This window comes from Pteropus medius, unplaced genomic scaffold (genome assembly GCF_902729225.1).
Source record: "Pteropus medius unplaced genomic scaffold, Ma_sr-lr_union100, whole genome shotgun sequence".
Lineage (NCBI taxonomy): Eukaryota > Metazoa > Chordata > Mammalia > Chiroptera > Pteropodidae > Pteropus > Pteropus medius.
In genome coordinates this window covers 21034903-21054195 of record NW_024352787.1, presented here as the reverse complement: position 1 = coordinate 21054195, position 19293 = coordinate 21034903, and the positions used below count along the sequence as shown (strand labels likewise).

General features: G+C 37.5%; 1 protein-coding gene across 2 annotated transcripts in view; it reads right to left on the bottom strand.

The window, feature by feature from the left end:
- Positions 1-1652: 1652 nt before the first annotated feature.
- Positions 1653-19293, bottom strand: part of NIPSNAP2 (nipsnap homolog 2) — a 32431-nt gene continuing 14790 nt past the window's right edge. For both annotated transcript variants that reach the window (XM_039848920.1, XM_039848919.1), the window contains 3 exons: positions 10091-10185; positions 6231-6314; positions 1653-2783 (listed from right to left, as the gene is read on the bottom strand). In XM_039848920.1, the coding sequence (XP_039704854.1) occupies positions 2719-2783; positions 6231-6314; positions 10091-10185 (244 nt within the window). In that variant the 3' untranslated portion in view covers positions 1653-2718. The remainder of the gene's footprint in view (positions 2784-6230; positions 6315-10090; positions 10186-19293) is intronic.

Genomic DNA, 19293 nt, shown 5'->3' with positions numbered 1-19293 from the left:
AGAGTACATCTCCTCTTCCCTTAAGTTCCTTAAACATCCTTATAACCAATGTTTTGAACTGTGAATCTTTTAGATTGCTCGTCTCCATTTTGTTGAATTATTCTTCTGGAGCTTTGCTTTAAGGGGTGTCTGGGTTTCAAGTTGCCTTCCATCTCTCTCAGATGGTCGGAATCCCCACTGATTTTCACAGCCACAATTTGTGGGGACTCCTTTCTGGTACTGAAACCCTGAGCTGGGTAGCCTTAGTATAGGGCTGGGGCTCCTCATTTCTTCAGGAGACCTCTGCAGCCAAGATATCCCTCCGAATGTTCAACCACCATAGGTGGGTGTAGGACGATTGTTTCGTGTCTCAGCTCCTCCTACTGGTCTTGATATGGCTTCTTCTTTACATCCTTAGTTATCAAGAGTTTCATTCTTAATGGTCACTGAACTATGGAAAAAGTATGAGTTTTATTACTAGAGGATTGTTCAGCACTTTGCTGACCATAGTTTCCAATTTTGAACATATTTCTATGTCTTCCTTTTGAATTGTATTTACTGAGCTTATCTATGCATATTAATTTCTAAATATTTCTAGAACTTTTATAAAAAATAGCATGAATAAAGACATTGCTCTGCTTTCTGTGTCCCATGTATTTTCTAATTTGAACTGGTAGTCTTCATACTTTCTTTTCCTTCCTTTCCTTTCTCCCTTTCCTTCTTTTACTTCTTCCTTCATCTCTTCTAATGATTCGTGAAGTCCATTATTGAACATCTACTATGTCCCAGCAAGAAACTGAAAGTATAAATTTAGTAAAGTATAATGTAGAACTGAAAAAGGATTTTTCACAGGCAGTTGTGAGAATAAGAGAAAAGCAGTTTCTGTCAAGTTAGTTTGGAGGAGAGCGAAGTTATAACAGGGCTTTTAAAAAGCAGGTATCACATGAATGATAATTAAAAATGAATTTGGAAGTTTTGAGTATTGCCACTGAAAATTAATAGTGGGACAAAATAACACAATTCATTCTTCTAAGGGGGTTTAATAAAAAGATTTTCTAAAATAAAGCAATAATTTGACGTTAGCTTAATAATAGAATGTTCCTGTTAAAAGTCACCATGTTGCTAAATTAATGATCAGTTTTCAGATCTCATATAATCCAACCTCGCAGCAGCATTTGACACAAGTGATCTTACCCTTGATTAATTTTCTTCACTTGGGTTTTAAGATATCCCACTTTCTTGAGTTTCTTCCTATTTCCCTGGTGGTTTTCACTCTCCTTTCTTGGTTTCTCCATACCTATAGCTTCCCACAGCATCAAGAAGAGTCAGTTACAGAAATTCAGAGGTGAAGTAATCTTAAAGGTTATGGGATTCGATCTCCCCATTTTATAGATTAAGGCACTCAAACCCAAAGAGGATAAGTACTTTGCAAGGAATGGAGCCTGGACTTGAAAGAGTTGCTTCTTCTGCTGGCAGCCTCAACTCCCAAACACCATGACACTATGCACTGGTACACTAATGCCCATTCCCCATAACACTCTATCTAATGGCCAAAGGGAGAGGCTGATGAGCTTATTTATGTTTTATATATGCACACTGAACTGGGACAAGCTAGTTTTCAAGAGTGACAGAGCCATTCTCAGCGTAAGTTCATAAAAAAGACTGCGAACACGTAATATGTGAAAATTAGGATTTTATTGACTTTTCTGTGTCTTCGAGAAAATCATTCACATGTAAAATTTGACATTTTATGTGATATTTATTCATACTTTTACACATAAATTATTTGGGGGTCAGACATAATTTTTCATTTCAACAGGACTTTTACATGATTACAGTCACAAATTCGGCACACTATATTAAAAAGACTAAATCAAACAGAGCTAGACAAAGTATGCAGCTTTATACCAATTTAAATCTCAACATGCACCACTCCTCATACATGATTGTGGAAGTGTGAGTTTACCAGACTATTAACTACAGAACACCTGCAGTCATGAATGACTGCAAAATATTAACACCTTTTTCTAGTGTTTCTCATTTTGTTATAAATATTACAAATAAAAATCAATGCTATTCAGGGTGTTCATTTCAATGTCACATATAGAGGTTCAAGCCATTTTTCTCCTCTCATATAGACATTACAACACACTATATGAAGGCTGAATTTCTGATTAAATATATCTTGGCAGCCACTACCAACTTAGTAATGACATGTTGTTTATTCAACTTATTGAAAATGATAGTGAATTAAAACATTCAGGTACTGAGTACACTCATAATGTGTTCTTAGTCTGAGGCTCAAAAAAACTGCTAGAGAAACATGACAAAATTTGTATTTCTTCCTTATACAAGAAATTTGTCTAAAAATCTATAATTATAAAACAGATTTTCTTTTTATAAAGAAATGGCTAACTTTTTTTTCATGGGTTCTTATTTAAAGCTGATTCAAATTTTAATCTGAGCCCATTTTTCCCAGAGAGTGGGGAGAGGTGGTTCAGTATTATAAGGTATATTCAACACAGGGATGTTTCAAGAGAACTATAGAGCACTGTTACAATCAATCAAACTATAATTGTTTCCTTTCTTGCAATTATGTAAGTTTCAAAGAAGAGAGGTCTCATAAGCTATATACAGCAGTTTACATTTCAGTGTTTTTCACTTGATATATAATTAAAATTAATTTATGACAAATACTTGTCACATAAATTTATGTAGGCACATTTAAACTCTGTAGCTTTATTGGAGGGGCGAGGTCTTCAATGGGATCATGATTCTGGATTCCATTTCCTGAATAAGTGGAACTGAAAACAAGATCAAGATTACTGTGCTTGTTTTTTTCAAACCAGAATATGGTAAATATATACTAACAAATAAGTTGCTGAGACTGTTCAGAAGTTGTGCTGCTTGAAATCACAGAACAGGATATTGGAAAATTACTGGACTGACCTCAGAGGCAGAAACACACAAGCTAGTGGGAAATCAGCTAGAATCCTTTACCTTTAAGATGTTATTAAAATTAAAACAAATTGTCTGAGGGGAAAAAAATGATGTAGACAATAGAGGCTCTGTTCTTCCCTCTGGCGACCAAATCAAAGCTGCGATGGAAACAAGGAACGAGAGCAAGGAAAAATCACCTGGGATCTTGATGAACAAGCCATACAACTAGGGAGAAATCCAAGAAATCATGCTGCAACGGCAGAAGGTAGGATGGGGCGAGGACGTGGTGCTGCCTGGTCTCGAGCAGCTGAGTGAGACAGAGGCTGCGGCAGCGGCAGACGCCTCTTAAAGGGGTTGCGTCCATGAGCGGATTTTCGCTGCGACAGATTTTTGCTCTGAGCACCAGTGCCTATTTGGCTGCGTGCAGGAGGCACCAGGGACTTACAGGGAGACACTGTTGGAGTGAGGGCCTAGGCAAGACTCGTTCTGTAGAGAAGTACTGGCAGTATCCACTGTTCCTTGTTGAGCCCTCCTCACTCCCAGTGTGCCATAGCTCTGATGTCATCAAACTGGATAACAGAGGTCGCTCCGCCCAGAGGATTCCCTGAAAACTAGCCTCCTGCAACTCGTGGCCCCACCCAAGTCACACCCAGGTTTATCCTCAGTGAGTCAGGTGCTCCTTGCTGAGCAGCGCCTAGACTCACGCTGGAGGCAGCTGGACTCGGTTTCTGGTGTGGCCTTTTGAGGCAACTGCAAGCACAGCATCTGTGGATTGCTTGTTGAATCTTAACAAGTGGCCTTGGAGGGGCAGAGGCTTGGGCTAAATTTGACCTGCAGCTGAACCCCTTTCAGACTGTGCCAGTGGACACCTGCTTCACAAATCTACACTAATAAGACTGGGAGACGTAGGAGCTTTACTTAGTACATAGAAACAGACACAGAAAGGCAGCCAAAATGAAAAGACAAAGAAGCAGAAACCACATGAGAGAACAGAACAGAGATCCAGATATCATGGAGTTAAGTAATCTAACAGATGCAGAGTTCAAAACACTGGTTATAAAGATGCTTAATGAACTTTGAGACGTGTAGACAAATTCAGTGAGAACTTCAACAAAGAGATAAAAAACATAAAAATGGAAATGGAACCAGTCAGAAATGAAGAACACATTATCTGAGCTGAGAAGTATATTAAATGGAATAAACAAAGGAATAAAAGTGAATAAAGAAAAGGATCAAATGCCCTATCTAGAGGATGGGAAAGCCAAGGACCCGCAATCAGAATGGCAAGAAAAAAGATGCCAAGACAATAAAAATAATTTAAGGAGCATATGGGACACTATTGAGGGTCCAAATATCCGTCTGATTGGCGTAACTGAAGAAAATCAAGATGTTGAACAGCTGTTTGAAGAAATAATAATGGAAAACTTACCTAACATGGTGAAGGAAATGGACATAAAACCCCAGGAAGCTCAGAGAATTCCAAAAAACAAGGATCTAAAGAGGCCTACATCAAGACACATCATAATTAAAATGCCAAAGGTTAAATACAAAGAAAGAATATTAAAAGCAGGAAGAGAAAACCAGTTACCTATAAGAGAGCACCCATAAGACTGGCTACTTATTTCTCAAAAGAAACTTCGCAGGACAGAAGGTCTTGGCACAAAATATTCAAAGTGATGAAGATCCAGGATCTACAACCAAGAATATTTATCCAGCAAAGCTATCATTTAGAGTTGAAGGACAGACAAAATGCTTCTCAGACAAAAATAAACAAAAGGAATTTATCACCACCAAGCTAGTATTACAGGAAATGTTGGAGGGAATTCTTTAAGAAGAAAAAACATGTATCAAAAACAGGAATAAAGAATGGTAACAACTACTTTTCTATCAATAAGTACCTCAAATGGAAAAGAATTAAGTGTTCTAACTAAAAGAAAAAGTGGATGAATGGAAAGGAAAACAAGACCCCTATATGTCGCCTATAAGAGACTTCAGATTAAAAGACACACAGACTAAAAGGAAGGAAATGGAAAAAGATATTGCTTTGATGGACCTAGAAGGTATTTAAGTCAGACATAAACACTATATGATTTCACTTATATGCGGAATCTGAGGAATAAAAAGAACAAAGTAATCAAAAATAGACACAATTATAGTGGATGATTTGGTGATGGTCAGAGGGGAGGGGGTTGGAAGAATGGGATGAAGGGTTAAAGAAGTACAAATTAGTAGCTGAAGGATGGTCACGGGGATGGTGAGCACGGCATAGGGAATGCAGTTAGCATTAACAGGTTGAGTAGGTGGAGGGTCAGGGGAGGGAGGGAGCAATTGGGGAGATTGTTTTATGAACTATATAGATATCTAACCCATGTACTGTATACTTGAAACTAATTAAAATAAATTTTTAAAAATTGCAAGTAAAAAAACAGATTCTGTCTGGAGATGTGTTTTATAGGAAATTAAGAAAACCCATATTATGAGAAAAATGGTGTTTTCCTGAAAAGTTCTTTGAACTAAAATAAAATTCATATAAAACCAAGTAATACTGCATTTGACAGTACCCTACAAAGGAACAGATACACTGTATACTTATAAAACTCACTGTTGAGTAAAATATGCTTCTGGGAACCGATGAAAGTATAACAATAAGCAGTAAAGTCACATATAATTATGTGATACTTTTAAATTAAAATATATGTTTTCTAGAACAAATTATTCTTTGATTTTCTTGGTAGTACATGGGCTTAAATGTACTTGACATGCAGCATGGTTGGTACTTATACCAGTATTGGTATCGCTGGTTGTTCAGCCCAACCGTTCTCTTATAAAAATAAAGCAACCATGATTTCATAGAATACATGTATGTGGGTGAACCCACATACATGTATAGGTATATAAGTAAATACCAAATTAATTTTCAAAATTTCTTTTTACCTGCTGTATTAAATTAACTGCTGTATTAATGTTTTGTTAATGAACAATTTTGAGAAAGGGAAAGCTTAGAAAAAATTTGTTATACATTTTCAGAAAATGTAGACGTGTAGAAAATTAATGATGTAAAATTAACAGCACACAAAGGTCTGAAAACTGTACCAGAAAACATACATTCATGAAAAGAATACTCTTCTTTATTGAAAAAAAGTCACGTAACTATTAAAGAAAAATTTGACTCTCTCTCCTTCCCCCAACTTTATAATTCACTGTCTAGAGCAACATACTATTTTTAAAAAAAATACATATTAGCTTTAAGGGGCGAGGTCATAAAACAGTAAGATGAGAGATTAAATAGTTTATGCCTGTTAAAATATTACCTGTATAATATACCAATTCTTCCCAGCCATGTTTATGCCATGCTGCATTCCGTATATCTTCTCTCGTCTGAAGATCCTTGTAAGCTAAAAATAACCACAGAAGAAACAACTTAAACCAAACATGATACTCTACATTCTACTTACATTCATTAAGTATTGATTCAGTTCAGCTAGTTTTCTCAAAGAGACTACCTTGGAAATTTAGTACTAAGCTGGGATAATTGTGAACAAGTAAAAGCAAGGTCGATCCCTGCTGAGTACTGTGGTATCCTCAAGAACAGAATTCACAAGGAGAACAGAGAAGAGACTGGGAAAGCTGCCTGGCAGGTGTGATTTGACCAGGTGGGTCTTGAAGGTTGAAAACGATGTCATCAATATACAGAAATAGAAGAGAAAGGTGCTCCAGATGGTGGGTAGAGCACGGTCAAAGGCATCAGAGGTGCCATGTGGTAGAATTCAGACATCTCATTTGGGTGCCTTGGTTTCTGAATCCCAACCTGGGCAAGATCCTTCCAACTACTCACGAGGGAAATGCCTCCTAGGCATCCCGACAGTGCCAGTGTTGGTCTCAGTCAAGACTAAAAGATCACTCAGGGTTCCCCCGCTCAGTTTTACTTTTTGTTTTGGGACACATTTTCGTTTTGGGGCTTCCTTCCCTTATGAGAGGATCTACTCTTGTAGGCCTAGGAATTTAACCATCTAAAGACAAAATTTCCCTTTATTAGTAATAGACTATAAATTTATTACATAAAGTTTTGAAGATGCTGATAAGTAGAAGGAAAAAGAAATCTTTTACCTCTTAGCACATGGAGAAAAACGCTTTTAACATTCATGTGACAAGAAGCAGTGTTCTCACTGAGGTCAGGCACATGACTAGTGTACTGTGATGAGCTATCCCTTCCAGGGAATACAGGTTGGGCAGGCCTTTTTGTTTTAATTTAAAAAATTTTTATTGTAAAATATGCATAATATAAAATTTACTATTATAACCATTTTAAAATGTACAAATTCAGTGGCATTAAGTATATTCACACTGTACCACCATCATTACCATCCATCTCTAAAACCTTGTCATCATCCCAAATTAAAACTCTGAATCCACTAAACAATAACATCCCATTCTCCGCCCCCACCCCCCGCAGCCCCCAGTAACCTCTATTCTACATTTTGTCTCTATGAATTTGCCTATTTTAGGTAACTTATGTAAGTGGAATCATACAATGTCTTTTTGTGTCTGGCTTATTTCACCTAGCATAATGTTCTCAAGGTTCATCCATGTTGCATGTAGCATGTACTGAAATTTCATTCCTTTTTATGGTAGATTAACATTCTGTTGTATGTATATACTATGTTATATATATCCGTTCATCCATCAATGGACATTTGGGTTTGAGGAAGCTTTAAAATATGGCAGGCACTTGAGTATGTTCATATACTGAGGGAAGGAGGCCCCAGGTAGGGTGGTGGTAGAGGAAATGGGTGAAGCCAAACCCTGAGGAGGGTAGAGGAGGGACGGCATCGAGTGCTTTGAAGCCAGACACACCGAGGTCTGAGCCTGGCTCAGATACGAAATAGCTATGGGTTGTTTGACTTATTACCATCTATGAATCACAGGTATCTCAATTGTGGTAGGTGGTTCTAAGGAGTAAAGGAATGATGAGTAGAATAACCAATACACTAGGGTGCTTGATAAATGGTTCTCTTTCTCAAAAAATATGAAAAAATGGGAGTTGGTATTAGAGGCAGGAAATTCAGAATTCATCTCTGCAGATCTCAATACTTTTTCTATACAGTAGAAAGTGAAGAGTGAACATTTGGGACAATGACTAGGGATAACAAAGGTAGGTAGAGAAGGGCACTGCCTAAGAAAAGAGAGTGGCTATTCTTGGATGCTAAAGCACAGCGCTGTTCCTGGCTTCTGCATCTGGGCATGGAGGAGGACCTTGGTGGACTACTCCTCATCTTGCTGTTGTTCTGGGAAGCGAGTCCTCCCCAGAGGGTGGAGATAAGGGCTCTGCCCTGTGCTTGCCACAGCCTTTGTCAGAGCTTTGCCATTCATGTTCTGGTGCCTGCCTGTTTGCAATTCCACCTCCTTCACCTAGGAGTCTCTATCCAGACATGCTGAAAGGCACTGATGTGAACAGAGTGTGTGCATGGCGTGACCTCTGCCAGGGAACGAAAGCACATGGTGATCCTGACCCATCAAGTCCCTGTGCTCACTCTCGTACTTCATGTACGGAATATGAATGGGAGGATGTGCAGGAGCCACCCTCAAAGGCCACTCCAGCATCAGAGGAAGGAAAGGAAGGGGGAGAGGTGTGACTTTTCAGTTTATATTCTGTGGACAAAACATATACTCTCTAAAAATTAAAAATTACTTCACCCCTACCTCAAACTCATAAAGGTTAAATTCAATTTAATATAACTGTAAAAGGCAGGGACACAGAACACATTTCTTAAAGAGTTGTTTTCAAATTGACAGCTCTGATACTTATGAGGTTAAATGTCAGCTAGCGAAAAACCCTAGGACAATGCTGCCCCTGACATTTTGTGGAGCTGAGGGTTATTTGTGGCATCTACATTTTGGTACAGGGTTTTTAATCTCTTAAATGCCAGGGAAGCCCTTTGTGTGTAGCTGAGATGAGCACCTGGTCGAGACAATGACTGGTGAGAGCGAGGGTCTTCTCCCTACACCTTGAACGTTGGGGGAGCTGTTCCAGCAACACAATGTAAATACTACTTTTCTTGTGTCAACTTATTCAGACTTAGGTCCCTGGCAGATAGTCTACTATTCAGCTGGTCTGAGCTATTCGTAGTTTTTTGAACACTGATAATTTCCCATGTTTCCATCACTGTTCCAGCCTTTCCTTCCCACCTTTACTTGTCAATCCCACCCAGATCCTGAAGTCTAGCTAATATTCCACCTTTTATTGATTATTTCCTAATACGGGTGACTTGATATACCTTTAAGTGTTAGGAGTACCCTGAATATAACTTCCTGTGTTACTGATAACACACTGCCTTGTGGCATGTCATTCATGTTTGCTTTATTCCTCATTAGACAGGTCACCTTATCTTTATAAGCCTGACACACTAACACACCAGGCTGACAGGGAATGGCACTTGGTAGGACCAAACAGGTCAAATGAACACCTTAGTTAATTGATATGGTCTGGAAATAAGTTATGCTTTTCATTTTTTTAATATCCATTTACAAATGTGCCCAGAATGTTCTGGCAGTATTTATACCAAGCTTTTAATGAGACCCAGTTCCTATTCTAGCAGGGAGAAACACAAATAGCCACAGCTGTGACAACTTGGTTCAGGAGGAGAGTGACATTCACTTCTGGGGGTGGGGGGCGGGTGCGAATATCTGAGTCAGGTTTGAAAGACACCAAAGATGGAAAAGGCAAAAGGAGAAGGGCCTCTGGGACCATGGAACCAGACCCAAAGCAGGCAGTGAGTTTGCATCCGGGAACTGTCTCTCAGGGTAAATGCAAGACTGTCTCTGAGGGAGCAGTGGTAAGTGTCTAAAAAGGGAGGTTAGGACGACTCTGTAAAAGACACTTAGTCACTTTATCATCTTCCTTCTCCCCTGGTCACTCATTTCACCATGATCACCGCTTGGATGATCAGCTTACCAAAATGCCACGAGTCTATGGACACTTCTGCTGTTGACCTCTTGTTCTAGATAGCCAGTACTTACCTTTATCTGTGACGTTTGAATCTGCTACAGTGTTTAAGATTACTGACTTGAGATAGTGTTTAAGATTCTGACTTGAGATATACTTTACTGTATAACTTATTTAGTGATGAACTATGAAATCCCAGTAACACAAAAATGAAGGAAGAAAAAATACCCCAAAGATGATGCACCATATATAACTGCCCAATCTGAGAGAAGAATCCTCCAACAGCTTCATTATTGTCCTGTCTGAAGCGAACTGCACGAGCCCTGCAGGAAAAAAAACAATGTTCAGATATAGAATTAGGTATATTAAAAAGAATCAGGAAATATCCTCTATATTCTGAACAAGGTTTTCAAAATAAAGACTAATTGTTATTTAATTATAAGCAATAAAATTATTTTAATGTAAAATGTAAATGTACCTTTCTGTAGCTAAACTAGTCACTTCTGTGAGCAGCTGACAGTAATTAATGGCTATTAAAATAAAAGTGTGAGGATACATGGTTGCACTGCTGATTCTTCACATTTAGAAAATTGGCAGAGGACAGGACCAATACCCTTGGTTCTAAGAACTGCTTCTCCAAGAATACATGAGAGAAAGTAAGGGAAACGTGGGTATGAGAACACCCAAAATGTCACAGGGAGACAGGGAGCACCCCTCTAGATAGTGAACTCTGAGAAACATGCAAGCTCTCTGATCTATAATGGGGATTTTGCAACATCTTGGAAAGCATATAGAAAATCCATTAAAGTGGACCTTCCTGGCAATGTGTCATCACTATCATCACTATCAAAACTGTATCTGCCTCATTTTTTTCTTATTAGAGCAAACCATTAGGAAAATGAATACCAAATAGCATTCATTATGTACAATGTGTGGAGGAAAGTGTGTATACATGTTGTATCTGTGTATAACATGAAATTGTTAACATGGTTAAGAACTGGTATTTGTCTTAAATTTTCCTTAAGATTTCTTGCTGCAAAAGTTATCAGCTCTTTAACTAAAGCACTGTCTTTCATATTTGTTCTAGGTACTTTATTTTTTATATTTAATGATGCATGGAAAATCCTAAAAAATGTTTTAAAAATGTATTTATTTTTCTGAAAGCAGTTTTCTAGAATCTAAATTGAAAATGTTTATATCAACACTACCCAGGCTTTGGCCTGAAATCTCAGTCACATCAGGTTCCCAAAGTTGACAGGACTGGGAAGATGGATTCATTCTAATTCATTTTAAAGAGGTGGAGGCTTATGAACAAGCATACCAACTTACTAACATTTACAGTGAGAAATATAACTCTCTAGGGACAAAGACACTTGAGTTGGCTTGACCAGTGTATTCTCTTCCTGGAGGCAAACTTCACAGCAACTGAATTAGAACATCTCAAAGGGGCAGCGGGTAGCGGGGTGGTGGCGGGGAGTGTCGGCAGTGGGATATGGAATGAGAACAAGGACAACCTGTGGTGGGAGTGATGAAGCCAATTTCCTTAAGATTATTTTGTACACCATGCTTTCAACTTCACGAGGGTGACCTAAGATTTCAGGTTTTTTTCTGGTGAAGGAGGGATCTCTTGCTAGTGCCTTACCCCTAAAAGATATTATATTCGTTAACCTTTACATTTAGAATTAAGTGTTCAATATATTCACAAAAATTACAAATCTGGTTGGTAAATTATTGAAATTAAGCAAATCACATTAATGTGCATTCTAACTCTACTCAGGAGAAAAAAACTCATTTATAATGATAAAAATCCAGGATTATTCGTTTCATTCTGAATTTTATTAATTCAGTTAAGTAGGCAAAGAAAACATACTTGCCTTAGCCTGGTAATAATCAGAAGCATGTACTGAAGAGGAGATCACCATCTTAAAATAGTTACCTATGTGCCAAAATATAAATTGAATGCTGAACTGGCTTTATAAATAACTTAAAAAATAATTTAAGAATAACCTCAATACTCCCTCATGGATTCCATGGTAGTCAAGTTTTAATTAGTAACATGCAAAAATAGAACTACTGAGTGATCCTACTCTATGGACAACTAAATTATGACATATATAATCCCCCTTCCTTAAAAAAATCACTTAATAGTGGCTATAATAGTATATGAGGAAAAGCAGAGTTTGCTACCCTAAAATATGTTTTGGGACATTATTTGAAGCTAGTTATATTTAAAAATGAAGACGCAGGAAAAACCTTTGACCTTACCCCTAACTGCCTAAAAGAATTCAGGTAAAGGACTTGGTCCAGAAAGGGAGCTATCATCACAGATAACTATAGTGTAATATGAACTTACTGCAATCACCAGGAGGAACCTAGCAAGGCCCCTTTGATCAAAGTCCTTTGAAAGTCCCATTGTCCAAGATGCCCAGCAAACGTTTTCCATTTCCATGTGAATTGACTTCCTGCCCTTTGAAGTCCCAAACCACAACTTTCCCCTTTTCCTTGGCTTAAGATGGCACAGAAGCCTTAACAGCCAGATCCAAGAGTCTCACATTCTTATGGAAGCCCCATATGTATATACATAATAAGTTTGGTCATTTCCTCCTGCTAATTTGTTACATGTTAATTTGATTACTAGTCTGACCAGAACTGAAAAGGGTAGGAGAAAAACAATTTGTCTTCCCTCATATATACAAATGTCTATTTCTTAATTTTCAAATTAAAAGAAATTCTAACTTGCATAGTTTAGCCTTTGATGGCCTAAGAAAAGATTCATTAGAAATAAAGATTACAGAACCATTTTTGGAGCTATAAGAGATCTTGCAAATTATTTAGTCCAATGCAAGAAATTTCGTAACTGAAAAAAGGAGAACATAGATAAGTTGAAAGTAAGTAAAAGTCACAGATTCTCACTTAAAGATAAAAAAACCAAGGGTTAATAGCTGACCGATGGACAATAATCTATGCTTGTACTCCTTTTAATTATTGAGGTTTTATATTATTATAGCTTCTGTTTGTCTTTTCTCTCATTACAATAGTCAGGGTTTCCAAAATCAACATAAAATTGTAAAAGTTGGTAGTATTTTTTTTAATGGTAATGACCACGTTTCTGCTGTTTCACCATTAAGTGTAATGTAGTTGTTAAAATAGAGGTGATGGAGTTTTATCATTTAAACCAGGGCCAGCAAACTAGCCTTGAGACTAAATCCCACCCTCTACAGCTCATTTTTATGGCCCAAGGACTAGAAATGTTTTTTACATTTCTAAAGGCTTGAAAAAAAAATCACATGAAAATTATGAAATTCAAATTTCAGCATCCATAAAGTTTTGTTGGAACATAGTCACACTTGTTTATAAATTGCCCATGGTTGCTTTCGCACTAAAATAGCAGTTAAGTAACTGACACCACACAGCAGGGTCCATAAAACCTATAGCATTTACTATCTGGTCCTTTACAGCAGGGGTCCTCAACTCCCCAGGCTGCAGACTTATATGGTACTCATGTGGCCTTTTAGGAACCTGGTTGCACAGCAGGAGGTGAGCAGCGAGCTTCCGAGTGCTAGCATCACCACCTCAGCTCCATTTCAGAGCATCAGGCATTTGATTCTCAGAGGAGCACTGGTCCCTGGTGCCAAAAAGGCTGGGGACCACTGCTTTATAGAAAGGTTTGCCAACCCCTGATTTAGACAAAATAGTCCCTATTTCTAATTTTAAGGTGTTTTTTTCAAATCAGGAATCAACATCTCTAATAAAACTGGTGTCAAATATTACCAAATGCCTTCTGAACATGCATTAAGATGGTTTTTAGTTTTTCTTTTAATTATGAAATATTTCAACCACTTTAATTACCTAGATTTTTAAAACATTAACACTTTACATTTTATTGTTTGTTTCAGATCTTTTAAAAAAGATGTGACTCCCTTTGCATTCTTCCTTAACCCGTTCCCCTTCACTCTTTCCCCATCAGTTACCTCTTTTGAAGACAACAGTCTTCCTGTCCGTGGTTTTATATTTCTACTTCATATGTATGTACCCATGAACAATAATTATATTTTTATATAGCTCTTGTTAAATATCTTCTGTATATAACTCTTTTGGTACCTCTTTTAAAAAATTTATATAAAAGACATGTTGTACAGATTTTTAACTCTTTCACAACTTGGTGTTTTCAAGATTTATCCATTAACAGGTACAGATCTGGTTTACTTTAACCGCTATATAAGATTCCACTGCGTGAATGAATATACTATAATCTTTTCCGCTAAGGCATACAGGTTGTTTACAATTTTGGCAACTACAACCTTTTATTTTTACATAATCACTAGTTTCTGCCATCCATTCAACATTTACTGACTATCGAGGTTGTGTGAGGCCTTGTAGATGGAACTAGAAATTGAAGATTCTGCTGGGGTGCAATAAATGCTCTAACAAAGGCATGGAAGTGACATGTTAAGGATACAGAGAATGTTTGTTGGGCCCCTAATTCTGGCCTTATGTTATGTTAACCAATTTCCTAATTTTGAATCATCCTTGGATTTGTGTATAAATTTTCTTTAGTGAGGTCATTAGCAGATTTATTGAGGTGTATTTTATGTGTCATAAAATTCACTTAAGTGTACAATTTCATGCTTTTTAAGTAAATACACAGACTTGTGCAACCATTACAATCCAACTGTGCTAAAAGATGCCTTGTGTCCATCTGCAATCATTTTTTTCCCCACCCCTAACACTAGTTAATCACTAACTTTTCTGACTCTATAGATTTGCCTTTTCTGGACATTTCATACAAATGGAATCAGAGAATATGTCCTCCTTTGTATTGGACTCTTTCATATAGCATGTTTTTGACGTTCATCTACATGTGTGTATCAGCAGTTCATCCCTTTTTATTGCTAATAGCATTCTATTATACAGATATACCAAATTTCTTTATCCATTCATTTGTTGATAGGCGTTTGGTTTGTTTCCACTTTTTGGCTATTATGAAAAATACTATGATCACTGTGCATAAGTTTGTATGGATGTATGCTTCCATTTTCTTAGGTATATACCTAGGAGTACATAGTCATGACCTGGGTTATAGGGTAATTTCATGTTCAATATTTTGAGGAATTGCCATACAGTTTTCCAAAGTGGCTATACCAGTTTATATTCTTACTAGCACTGTATAAGGGTGCCAATTTATCCATGACCTCTCAACATGTTATTATCTATCTTTTTAGTTATAGCCATCATAGGGTATGAAGTAGTATCTCACTGTGGTTTTACTTTGCATTTCCATAATAACTAAGGATGTTGAGCACATTTTCATGTGCTTATTAGGTATTCATATATCTCTTTTGGTGAAATTTCTATTCAAATCCTCTGCCCATTAAAAAAAATTCTTATAATTTTATTTTTATTGTGGTAAAAAAACACATAACATTAAATTTACCTTAATCGTTTTCAACTGTACAGTTCATTAGTGCTGAATATATTCACCATGTCGTGTGAAAGATCTCAAGAACTTTTCATCTTGCAAAACTGAAACTTTATACCCATTACAAACCAACTCCTCTCCCTAGCCCCTGGACAACCACATTTTCACTTTGTTTCCGTAATTTTGACTATTTTAGATGATTTGTATTAGTAGAACCATTAAGTATTTGTCCATTGTGACTGGTTATTTCACTTAGCAGAATGTTCTCACGGTTCATTAATACTGTAGCATGTGGAAGGAGTTATTTTTTTCCCCCAGCTTTATAGAAATATAATAGACAGTTAGTTGCTTGTATTTACATTGTACAATTCAATGAGATTTTTTCAATTATAGTCGGCATACAGTACCATTTTCAGTAGTACAACCTAGTAATCAGAGATCCACATAACTTGCAAAGCGATCGCCCCACTAAATCTAGTACCCTTCTGCCCCTTATATATTACATTATCAACCATCTTTCCCATGCTACACTCTACATCTCCATGTCTATTTTGCAGCTATCCATTTGTACCTCTTAAATCTCTTTGCCTTTTCTTTCTGCCCCCCAATCCTCCATCTAGTAGCCCTCAAAATATTCTCTGTATCTATGAGTCTATTCCTGCTTTTGTTGTTGTTGATTTTGTTCTTTAGATTCTACATGTACATGAAATCATGCAACATTTGTCTTTCTCTATCCTTTCCATTTCATTCAGTGCAATACCCTCTAGGTCCATCAAGGTAATATCTTTTTCCATCCCCTTCCTTTTAGTCTTTGTGTATCTTTTAATCTGAGTGAGACTCTTATAGGCAGTATACGTAGGGGTCTTGTTCTCTTATCTGTTCAGCCATTCTATCTTTTCCATTTGAGGTACTTGTTGATAAGATTGTAGTTATTACCATTCTTTATTCCTGTTATTGATACACGTTTTTTCTTCTTAAAGAAGTCCCTCCAACATTTCCTGTAATACTGGCTTGGTGGTGATAAATTCCTTTAGCTTATTTTTGTCTGAGTAGCTCTTCGTCTGTCCTTTAACTCTAAATGATAGCTTTGCTGGATAAATATTCTTGGTTGTAGATCCTGGGTTTTCATCACTTTGAATATTTTGTGCCACGACCTTCTGTCCTGCAAAGTTTCTTTTGAGAAATCAGTTGCCATTCTTATGGGTGCTCCCTTGTAGGTAACTGCTTTTCTCCTGCTGCTTTTAATATTCTTTCTTTGTATTTAATCTTTGGCATTTTAATTATGATGTGTCTTGGTGTGGGCCTTTGGATTCCTCTTTCTTGGGACTCTCTGAGCTTCCTGGGGTTGTATGTCTATATCCTTCACCAGGTAAGGGAAGTCTTCCATCATTATTTCTTCAAATAGCTCTTCAACGTCTTGCTTTCCTTCAGGTACCCCAAGACACGAATGTTTTTACATTTAATAGTGTCCCATAGGATCCTTAAATTATTATTAGTCTTAGCTTTTTTCTTGCCATTCTGATTACGTGTTCTTGGCTTCCCCATCCTCTATATCAGTGGTTCAAACCTCTTCTTCATCCACTCTTTTTTCCCCATCTATTATACCCTTTATCTCAGATGTGTTTTTCATTTGACTGGTTCCCTTTTATAATTTCCATTTTTGTTTTTTTTTAATATCTTTGTTAAAGTTCTCAATGAATTCATCTACACCTCCCCTAAGTTCATTGAGCATCTTTATAACCAGTGTTTTGACTCCATTATTCCTGGATCTCTGTTCTGTTCTCTCACATGGTTTCTGCTTGTCTTCCCATTTTAATGGCCTTTCCACGTCTGTTTCTATGTACTAGCAAAGATCTTAAGTCTCCTAGTCTTATTAGCATGGCTTTATGTAGTAGGTGTCCATTGGCACAGTCCTGAGAGGGGTTCAGCTGCAGGTCAAGTTTAGCCCTCGCCTGTGCCACTCCAGGGTCACCTGTTAAGATTCAGCAAACAATCCACAGATACTGTGCTTATAGTTGCCTCAAGAAACCACACCAGAAACCAAGGCCAGCTCAGCAAGGAGCACCTGACTCGCCAAGGATACACCTGGATGTGGCTTGGGTATGACTGTGAGTTAGGGGAGGCAGAATTTCAGGGAATCCTCTGGGTGAAGCGACCTCTATTATTCAGTTTGATGACATCTCAGCTATGGAGGCACTGAGTCTGCACACCAGGATGAGGGAGGGCTCAACAGAGGAACAACGGATATCGCTGGCACTTCTGTCCAGGAAAGATCCTCACCTCTGGCCTTACTCTGACAACTCAGTGTCCCCCGTAAGTCCCTGGTGCCTCCGCAGAGCCAACTGGCGCTGGTGCTCAGAGCGAACAGGTCCATCATCATGAAAGTCTGCTTTTGGACGCAGCCCCTTTAAGAGGTGTCTGCAACTGCCAGCTCCTGCTGCCACAGCTTCTGTCCCACTCAGCTGCTTGGGATCTGGCAGCCTCGTGTTTTTGCCCCGTTCTACTTTCTACCACTGCAAGTTGATTAATTATTTCTCTCCCTAGTTATAGCTCTTCTGTTGATCTAGATCCCAGGGAATTTTCCTTGCTGTTTGCTCTGTGTTTCTGTCACAACTTTGATTTGGTCACAAGAGGGATGAACAAAGCCTCTATCATCTACGCAATTTTTTCCTTCCCTCTTAGAGGTTCCCTCATTTTGAAGGCTGCATAATGTTCCATTACGTATATTTACATTTTCTTTAAAAAAATTTTTTTATACATTTTGAAATTTTTATTTATTATGGTTGGCATAAATATTATTTTAGTTTCAGGTGTACAACATAGTGATTAGACATCTATAATAACACACACAGTGATCTCCCTAATAAAACTAGTACCCCTAACACCATAGTTATTACAATATTACTGGCTATATTCCTTATGCTATACTTTATATTTCCATGACTATTTTGTATAAATTTGTACTTCTTAATCCCTTTCCCCTTTTTCATGCCTCAACTCCCCTCCCATCTACTAACCCTCCAAATGTTCTCTATGAGTTTTTTATTTTGTTCTTTAAAATCTACATGTATGTGAATTCATATGGCATTTGACTTTACCTAACTTACTCCACTCAGCACAATACCCTCTATGTCCTCATGAAAAGTCTTTTTCCATCCTTTTACTTTCAGTCTGTGTGTGTCTTTTAATTTGAAGTGAGTCTCCTGTAGGCAGCTTGTGTAAGTGTCTTGTTTATCCATTCAGCTACCCTGTTTTGATTGGAGCATTTAATTTTTTCATTTGAAGTATTTGATGATAAATATGTAGTTATTGCCATTCTTTATTCATATTTTTGATACATACTTTTTTCCATTTAAAGAAGTCCCTCCAACATTTCCTGTAATACTGGCTTGGTGGTGAACGCCTTCAGATTTTTCTTGTCTTGGAAGCTTTCTCTTTCCTTTGATTCTAAATGAGAGCTTTGCTGGGTAGCATAATCTTGGTTGTAAGTCCTGGGTTTTCATCACTTTGAATATTTTGTGTCAAATCTTTCTGACCTGTAAAGTTTCTGTTGAGAAATTGGCTGCCAGTTTTATGAGTGTTCCCTTGTCGGTAACTAATTGTTTATCTTGTGCTGCTTTCAAGATTGTTTTTGTATTTAACCATTGGCATTTTAATCATGATGTATGTTGGTGTGGGCCTCTTTGGGTTCATCTTGTTTAGGACTCTCTGAGCTTCCTGGGGTTGTCAATTTCCTTCACCAGGTTAGGGAAGTTTTCCATGATTATTTCTTGAACTAGGTTTTCAATTATTTGCTCTCTCTTTCCCTTCTGGTACCCCTACGATACATTTGATGTTGTCCCAGAGGCTCCTTAAGGCATTTTCATTTTTTTGGATTCTTTTTTCTTGTTGCTGTTCTAATTGGGTGTCCTCCACTACCCCATCCTCTATATCTCTGCTTTATTCACTCTATTGATTGCCTCTAATATACTCATCTCAGATATTGTATTCTTCATTTCTGACTATTTCCTGA